This window comes from Trichogramma pretiosum, unplaced genomic scaffold (genome assembly GCF_000599845.2).
Source record: "Trichogramma pretiosum strain Unisexual culture from Peru unplaced genomic scaffold, Tpre_2.0 scaffold22, whole genome shotgun sequence".
NCBI lineage: Eukaryota > Metazoa > Arthropoda > Insecta > Hymenoptera > Trichogrammatidae > Trichogramma > Trichogramma pretiosum.
Window position 1 is genome coordinate 922,779 of NW_019640932.1, and position 9,644 is coordinate 932,422.

General features: G+C 39.9%; 1 protein-coding gene across 1 annotated transcript; it reads right to left on the reverse strand.

Moving 5' to 3' along the window:
* On the reverse strand, window positions 1–9,644 carry LOC106648737. Its single transcript, XM_014365816.1, has 6 exons — window positions 9,594–9,644; window positions 2,527–2,832; window positions 1,659–1,912; window positions 1,355–1,588; window positions 917–1,286; window positions 1–372 (listed from the first exon to the last, which is right to left on the reverse strand). The coding sequence occupies exons 1-6, from the start codon at window positions 9,642–9,644 to the stop codon at window positions 1–3; spliced, it is 1,587 nt and encodes a 528-aa protein (XP_014221302.1).

A 9,644-nucleotide genomic window follows, 5' to 3' on the forward strand; every position in this document is an offset into this window, starting at 1 on the left:
TTACATTCTCCTTAAGAGTAATTCAGGTGATATCCTTGCTAATCTAATATCTTCATCTTGAAAATGGATGTGTCGTTTTTTACGGCCAAGCATCATTGGGATCATCATAGCCATTGTGGCTGGTAACATACCCGCACCAACGGCCGCCAAAACAGCCGAACCCGGAGATAGGCCAACACCGTGAAGCCCTGGCTTACCATTAACAACAATCGGAGAGTTGCCGGGGTTAGCCAGCAAGCCTAGCTTCTTTTTCTGTTCATATTCTCGTTGACTTTGGTCAACTGTTTTGAAGGTTTTTTCGACTTCTAATAGGCCACCGTGCGAAGTTGTTGTATTGGTGCCATTTAAAGATGGTAGTACTGTTAATCTGACCTGTGAAAGAAATTTTTTTCATTATTTTATTCCATAGTTCTGTTATTTAATTAAATTTTTTCAATTCCATTTCAATTTCATATTATCGCAGTAAATTAGCATTTAATTTTTGTCTGAGAATATGATTAATATAATTACCAACGCAAAATTAAATTATACTGAAATTCAAGTTAATTTTTATTTAAATACATTGCGAGTACTTATTATTGCGTGTACTACGTATTCATTGCAGTCTATGAATTAATCATAAGTGATTAAATTAAATTTTTTTTTATTATTCTACGTGTTTTGTGTTATTGAAATGGAATTTGTCAAGTAGCTGTAAGAGCTTAGACGAGTGAAGATAAATTGTAAGATCTAAGTGTGTGCAAAATATTAATGATACATGTTAGTATCTTGAAAAGACTCTTGATTGGCTTGGAAGAATACTTTTTTTTGTTTTAAGTGAATTCATCAATTTTCTTACTTCATATCATTTTCAATAGTTATGCAATCGTTGACTATCAATGAGTCCTTTCAAACCCTTCAACCTCACCGATCTCACCTGCCTTTTTGAGGTGACGGCTGGAACGTATTCCTCCTCGTTGGCAGCATTGGGCTGATGTCTTTTCTTTTCTGCCTCATTAGCCTCAACTATTTTGTCCAGTTTTAAGGAACGTTGTCTGGTTTTAGAGTAGCCGCGATTTGTCGAAAGTAAAACCCAGTGACCGTCACCACTGGTTGGGTAGTTCTGAGGATGACCTGCCTCACCCGACGACTGGCTGGGATACTGATACTGGGAAAAATGTGGTCTATCGTAGTAATCGTCGTGATGATTGGGGCGTGGATATTTGTTGTAGCTTGGAAAATCGTTTCTGTCGTGCCATCCGTTAGGTTCGCTCACGTAAGTCTCCACTTGATGCGAGTAACTTGGCCTGTAGATTAATGTTTCGATTATTAATTTGCAATAATATAAGCTTAAATTTTTTTTTTAATAAATTACTTTGAGCCTGGACGATCCCAGGAGGGGAAGTTTGGAGGTCCATTATCAGTTATGATGTCCGAACTCGGTCTGGAGTTGTCACCGTATCTGTCCCACGAGGGACGCTCTGGGGGCCATTTTTGAGCCTGGCTGGGATTTTCTTCGTATCTGTCCACGTAGCCTGGCCGCTGATTTTCGGGATACCACGGCTTTGAAGCTTGCGGTGGATTATCAACCCATTGTGGCTTGTTGTGCCTGATATTTTTGATAAAATGAAAAGTTTTCTACCGGCGATTTTGGCTTGCATATGAAAAAACTTGCTCACCATGATGGTGGTGGCTTGTTACTTTCGTAAGAAGCCGGTCTTGACGGAAACTCCGAGTTCCATGGCTTGTTACCGTAGCTGCCGGGTTTCGAATCGGGCCAAGGTCTTTGCGACGTTGGATTGGCTTGCCACTTGGAAATTTTACTCTTCGACCAAGGTATGGCATCGAGAGTAACCCATCCATTATTCCTTTCATCTCCGTGGGCATTAGCGGAGTAGTATTTTTGGCGTTTGTTTGTGTCATTCAATGTCGTCTGAATAAAAAGAAATTCTTTCAGTACTTGTAGAAAGGAGATATTAAACGACAGTTTAAAACGAAACTTTAATAAAAACAAAAATCGAAATGAAAGTCAGAACTTTAACTTAATATTTTTTCAAAAAAAGATAAAAAAAAGATAGAAAAAAAGATTGTAATAACAAAAAAACTTTGAGGTATTTGGTATTGAAATAAAAATCTAACGGTACTTAAATGAGACAAAGCTAAAAAGATTTTAGAGGGTTAATTAGAGGTAAATTCGTTTACTAATCGAAGTTATCTCATCATCTATAGATAAGAAGAAAATTATTCCAACTAAAAAATTACGTTGTAATTTTCATTTTAAGAGTTATAACTACAATAAATTTATTAAAGTAAAAAATAATTATTATCATGAGAGTACATCGATTTGTCTTGAGGGTGTTTCAGAGTACCTGTTCTGCAAGGTGATTTATGGCCAACGAGGCAGACTTTCATATTAGTTACTTTAAATTCTCATTTAATTTTACTTCTAAGAGTCTAATAGGAAAGCGGATTAGATGCGAAGTAATTCGTAGTCGTAGTAGATGCGAAGTAACAACATAAAAAAAGCGAAATGGTTTTTGCTCATACCTCTGCCGGCAAAAGTTCCGAATCGGAATTTCCCGCGATATCGGCCAGTAAACCTTGCGGCTTGAGTTTTGGCTCGTCTTCTTGTGGTCTCTCCGTCGTACGTTTTATTTTATTCGCATATTCTTCTAAAAATCGGTTCAAAACGTCTGGGTCGAATGTCGAAGGCGACGCTGTCGTCGAGGTGTCGTAGGAGCGTCGATTTTGAAACTTTCCATGGTGTTTGTAGTAAAAGCGATTTTCGGCTTGCACCGCTGCAAGCGTTGCAGCAAGCAGAACAAAACACACTACGCCCTTCGACAGCATGATCTGAATTTTTGAAGTAAAATTAAACGTTAAAATGAATATGAATTTGAACATCATTCGAATGAAATTGTAGAAGTTTAGATTTGGTGAGTGAATAATCGAGTGAATCGAAAAAAGTTATTGAGGAAACTACATTGTGGATGAACTAAGTTTTTCTATTCAAAAATATTATTTCAATAGTAATTTACACACGTTCTAACTCAACGTGTTTGTAGTTTTAAAATCTTACTAACGTGTCATAAAGAGCTCGTATGTTTTTGCTCTAGTTGTGTTGCTCTATCTCTTTTATAAAGTAGAGAGGAACTTTTTCAGAGCTTAACGCTCGTTCTAATGAAATAAATTATAAACTTTGAGATTTTTCAAATGTTTATAAAATTGTATATTATTATTAATTTTACGTAAAATACACGACGTTAAAAAAAATTACAATAGGATAAAAGTAGAAAATGCAAGCAAAGTGCAAAAAGTAACTTTTTTATACTAGCTGAAATTTCTCGCGGGAAAAAAATTCTCAGCGATTAACACAATTTCCATCGCGATAGTAAATCTGCAGCAAGATCGATCGCATGGCCTGCAGCACTTTCCATTCCGTATTATTCTATATATAGTACGAAAACACTCTCTCTTTTTAAGATATATGTGTGTGTACATAATCTGCACATGACACTGACCGTCAACAATCTAGGCTGCTGTGTTGAATAGCGCGCTCGGCCCCAAGGGAAATCGTGAGGTGCACTTTGCAGTTGGAGGATTACATAAAGCCGGTAGCTTTATCTTTCGTAGATTTCGGAGGATCGCGAAAATTCTCCCAAGATACAGTCGCGTTTGTCCGCTAATATTCGCACACTCTCGTCACTTCACGCGCGCGAAAAACTGACGCTGCTGCTGCTGCTGCGATCGACTGGAATAGCGCAGCGCCTCGGACGATGAGATCCCCTTCGCTGCTCCTCCTCGACTGTCGAAAATCGTCGGTGGAAAAATAAAGCGTCGACGGCGACGACGACGACGACAACGACGAGGACAAAAAATATGAAGAACTTGACCTCGACTGTTCAAGGTCCGAGATGGCTCTGGCGCCGGAGACGTTGGCCCCGTTTGCTTTTAATCCAGATCCCCACCAGGGCACCGGAGACTATACTACCGCCGCCGCCACCGCGTGTATATCGCGCGAGCGCAGCATATACGTGTTGTGCATGCACTCCTGCGCCAATGCACCTAGGCAAATCGTGCCCGCTTCGGTCCATTTTATATCTCACTTCTGTACTTGGTGTACATTTACGATGTGACTAAAAAAGAGAAAGATAGATACGTTGGAGCCTCGATCGAGCGCGGGGGAAAAGGGAGTTGGACAGCGAATTTATCATTTGCTTTTTCATCGATGCTCGATTAATAGTTTTTTTTTTTTTTTTCATTTTATCAAGTAAAAAAATCGCATATCGAGATGGATCGAAAAATATGTATTTTCAGCAATTATGAGAAAGTTAGTTAAATTTTATCAATTGCATCGTTTTTCACCGTTGACGCAAACGAAAAACGTTTCGGCCGTGTGAATAAATACGTAGATATCTCGGCGAAGGAACAACAGCTGCAACCGAAGAAACTGCCATAAACTATCCCCGGTCATTATACGATTTCCAAGAGAGCAAATATAATATTCCAGGCTGTGATTTTCGCTCTTTTCCCTTTTTCTAATTCGCTCTCGCGCGGAGAGGCCGGAGCAGGAGTGGACGTCTCTCGCGCGCGCGATTATCGTGATTCTCCATCTGAATCGAACGGGCACACATATACATACACTCACACTTTTACCTGCAGCGAGAAAATCGAACGCGTTTTCGATTCTGGCATTTTTCATTATAAGCCCCCCGCAATTTATCGTCCTAGGGCATACGAGCATCTGGTATGCTAACGTTTTTTCTCGTCTCTTTATCTTGTACATGACATCGACTACCGAGCGAACTTTATTTATAATTTCGCTTTACACCGATCGAATCTAATAGATTATTAATCTGATAACTGTGGTCTAACTGCAAGCATTGTTTGGGCGGAAAAAATTGCAAAAATCGCAAAATCAATATGTTGAAAACAGTAAGGTCTTTATCGAATTTTTTGATAGTTTTTATACTACTGGAATGAATGTTAAACGATGTTTGTTTATATTTACCTTAGAAAAGTCTCAAGTATCACTGCTGTACATTTTTCGATTTTATCCTTTCCTGTGATTTTGAATCAATGGATAATTTTTATCAAACCGTACCACAACGATTATCTTTTTGAAATTCGGAATTTTTTTTCATAGTTTCACAATTTTAGAAATTTCCTTACCAAATGCTTAGCTCATAAATTGGATTTAACTGACGTATTTTCTCATTTTTTTAATTGTTTAAAAAATTGAACTTTCAAGAAGAAACCGATTTCGAGGATTTCTAGCAAAAGCAAAGCACCAAAGAGTGAAATCGTGAGATGTAGTTTCAAATGCATCCTGGTAGTCTGTTTTTTATGTGATCCATAACTATCATCAACTAGACCAGAATCAACATGTTATTCATTATTTTCTTCTGCAGCTGTCTTTATGGCTTCAAAATAGTTGTAATTATAAAACATTGTAACATGGAGTGCAAAGAAACTAACATATATATATTAACGTATCCCCGTCGTCCAGACAAAGTCTACGATTCTACTGCCCGAGTAATCGAGTTTATCGTAGTTTGTAGCGATGAGGCCTCGGAATCAATCAACTAATTGGCATCACTTAACGATTGAAAACAGAGGATAAAACTTCGGTCTTATTAACAAAAGGATCATCGAAGAAAGCAATGTGCCCTCATAAGTTCTGTATAAAACGTATCGAGTCGTAATTTTTAGTTGTAAAAAAAAAGAAAAGGAGTGAAAAGTACGGAAAAGTGTCATCTCAGTTCGAGTTTCATCTTAGTATTAACAGACTGCAACGAAATAGAAATAAAAATTTAACTTTCTTGAGATGATGCTGATATCCCAATATGCATCATGAACTTTAATTGTGACACATAAGAGTGAGATAACGAATGTGAACTACCAGGGAAGCGGTACTGTGAAAAATTTTCAAAAACAACTCAATCAATGAAGGCGAAACGGAAAATGAAATTTAAAATAGAGCAGTCAAAAAAATAAAAAAATAAAAAAAAGGAGGAAAAAACACCGCAAATTTCACCGCTACCGAACAATGGGGCCTTTTTCGCAATCGTAAATCATTTCTCTCTGCGTCGCGGGCTCTTTCGGCTACTGCGCTGCGCCAGAGCTACTACTATTGCGCATTTTCTCGTCCCACTTTCTTTCGCAGTGCAGCGTCATTTAAATTGCAATTATATGTATGTATATACGTACGTGTGTACACGTGTATAATAATGAACTTGAGCGATTGTACATGGCGGAGATTCCCTCCGACGATTTGTCGAATTTATATCGCGTGCGGTGCGGAGGTGGAGAAGAGGACGAGGAGGGAATCTTCATCCCGCAATACGACAATGAAAGCACATGTATAATAGCCCGTCGTTTTATTATTGCCTGTAAATAAACTTGATGGAAGTTGCCAGCGCGACGAGGATGACGACGAGATTACTCTGGCGCACGATAAATTTCATGCAATGCTCGTCGCATATTTATACCGCGAATTATATTATACGAAAAATTGCCGGAGCGACACGCGATATTGCTCGTAATATGCGTGCATACGCGGAATGATTACTCGCTTCGTTTAAGAGACAATGAACCTATCCAGGCCGATGATCGTGTGCGGGCGTGCGCAGAGCGCGTGCGGCATCAGTGAAATTTCCTACCTAAAATAATACCTAAAATAATGCCTCGGCTGCAATAATATGCTCGCGCGTCGGGACATTTTCCATTTCGTTTTTCAAATGTCTTTCGGCCAAAACAAGTACCTGCTCAAAAGTGTTTACAAACAATTCAAAGTGGTCGGAAGTGTAGCGCAACGCGCGCCACGCGCTAATTATTTCAAGGCGTATCTCGTCGTCGTACTTCTCAACCCTGCTGCTGCTGCTGCTGCTGCTGCTGCTGCACGATGCGCGTGTAACGTGTCCACCTCCTCCTCCGTGTATATCTTTTGTCAAAATCCTACTTTCACCGTTTAACTGCCTGCCTGGCTTAGAGTGGAAGCGCGCGCACACAACAAGTCATAAAGCAACTGTGCGCTGATCTTTTATAGGTTTTTCTTTCTTTTTTCCCGCGAAGGCCTTTTACTCTCTTTCTTTTTATTCTTTTCTCTTTCGTGCGTAGATCCTTCTTAAAGATAGTTATTGAGCCAATTTTTTTGTTGCTCACGGTCACCTACGACTCGCTGCTTTATGCTTTTCGTTTTCGAAACTTTTATGCGAAGCTTTCGAGACAATTGGAATAATTTTGACTTGGGCAGGAAATCTTGAAAAGGTTTTCTCGATAGAAATCATCGAGCCTTGCAACTGATGAACGACGTGACTTAATCTTACATCATAAAATAAGTCTCTATCATGTGGAACCCATACTCAATATTTTGCCGCAGCGCTCGTACTCGATGCATGCAACGATTTTTTCATCTATTGTCATCGAGAAATCCTACTTTCCATTTAAAAGAAAAAAAAACGAAAAAAAAAGAATCAGGTCTCGTCGAAGGATCAGCGAAAGCAAGTCGTGCAGCTCTTGTTGTTGCTGCTGCAGCTACGCTGCAGCAATAATATGATTCATCCAATCGTTCAAGTCTTCCTTTTTTTCTCTCTTCTTTTCCCCCGACTGACTTGCCATTGTTTCGCCTCATTTCTGCAGTCCGAAAACAAAGTCTGTGTTTTCGCAGAAGCTTTTGCGGTCGAAAGTAATTTGCCGCGCGCACTGGCAGCTCTCCTTTCTTCACCCGGATCCTTTTTGTTTTTATTTATATAGATATGTTATTACATGGCCGCTCGCGCGCATAATCGCTTGAACGCACTGACATTGATTTTCTTGCGATTATCGCTCACTTTTTGGATCTTACGCTCTGAATAGCAAATGACCGCGCGGTGCCTATATATAGAATGTGTAAGATGAATTTAATTGTTTTCGAATTGCATCATTGGGTGGTTGCGATTTTCCAGCCGACTTTTTTCTCACATATATACCAGGCGATGGTTGCATCGAAAAAAGCTCGGCGTGTACCAGAGTTCACCGCAAGGATTAGATTTTTTCACATGGTCGTCGTCGTTCTAACGTAGCCTGCGGGCTTCTTTTCCAAATTACAGACTGCAGCTCGTACGATGGCCGTTAGGATGTATATGTGTTTGGCCATCAAGCGAATAAAAGCAGTCATTAACCGTATGCAGCCGCGTGCAGTGCGCACCGGTGCACACACAACGAGCCCGTACGAGAAACGAGAATTCAGCCATATCGAAGATATAAGGCCTAATGGGCGATTGTTTTGAGCCGGTACGAGGCCAATCGCTTAATCAGCTCGATCAAATTCGATGCCTTGGCAGTTGCCACAACGTAAACACATCGAGAATGTCATCTCGGAATCTCGAGTGTGGAAGGACCTCCAAGGTAATAAGTACCGTCTGCAGGCTGCTATACGCCGTATAGATAGACGAGCACAATGGCCTACTGCGTGAGACTCGGCATAAGCGCGCGCGGTGTCGTATATATTCTCTACATGTATATATATAGCTGATCCTCAAGAAAACGAGGACAGTCTAACTTTCATTGTCGAGCGTAGTCTACTTGTCGCGTTTGCTCTCCAGATGATAGATCTCGTCGGGCGATATGATACACTGCGGATCGCTTTCCTCATCAACACGTTCTATCGCATTAGAGCCTAATTTTTTTCTTTGTTAACGTGTAAGCACGTGACATTTTTACTGTTTATTTTGAATTATTAAAAAAGCCCGCGGCCATCGCCGCATCGAGCGCAAAAAACTTGGATCGTTTGCCAAACTGCGATCGCCTAAATTTTACGCGATTTGCGTAATGTTTTAGATGCATGTTATAATCTCGGTCTCGAGCTTTGATTTTATTCAACGATAGAGAGCAAGGATAGCTTTCGATCGATGAGATAATAAATTCAACCCTCGAGGATTACGGTATAATTGTCACGCATTTAGCAATGGCTTTTCGAAATTTGAAACTAGAAAATTGTTACTGTACTGCAACGTAGCGGTAAAAACATTAAAGATATTGTAAGACGATACGGGAAGAGATTGGCAAAAGTATTTACGTGTGTGTGTGTGTGTCTATATATGCACGTATAAGTATAAAGTATAAAGGGACTATAACAATATTTGTGTATACATAATAGCAAGACACGGTGGTATTTAACTGTAATACTTGGGACCGTAATGGTGCGCGCAGGCGAGCGAGCGAGCAAGCGCAAGATTAAACGTATTATCGTAAGATATGACACAAAAGCTCGGCCTTTAGTCAGATATGCTGCATTACACCGTGCTGCATTTGTTTGATACCCATTTGCGTGGCTCATTTTCGTAGGACTCGCGCGACTGTAAGCCAAAGTCATTTTCTAGAAAGTTTAATCCAGAATAACGTCATCGGTAATTCGAGCTGCCTCTGATGCTACACATATTAAAACCAAATTGACCTTTCAGTTATTTCAAGCTCCGTTTTTCAGAGTTCACGCATCGCATTGTAACGCCAGCTACGTAGCTGTCCCTTTTCATTATATTTATCGGAATTTTTAATTGCTCCGAACAGCAAAGAGATGTTTATCGAAGTATCGTATCGTTTTTCCGACTGAGCTAACTGTACTCGCGCCAAACCCTTTTATCTCTATCTGCAATCGTGTTAGGCACAGCTTTTAAGTCGAGCAT

Coding starts and splice junctions, on each gene's coding strand:
- LOC106648737 (XM_014365816.1), bottom strand. CDS start 9,644: ATGCTCGACTTAAAAGCTGTGCCTAACACGATTGCAGATAGAGATAAA. Junction 1,913..2,526: donor CGGAACTTTTGCCGGCAGAG/GTATGAGCAAAA, acceptor CTTTTTATTCAG/ACGACATTGAATGACACAAA. Junction 373..916: donor CCGTCACCTCAAAAAGGCAG/GTGAGATCGGTG, acceptor TTTCTTTCACAG/GTCAGATTAACAGTACTACC.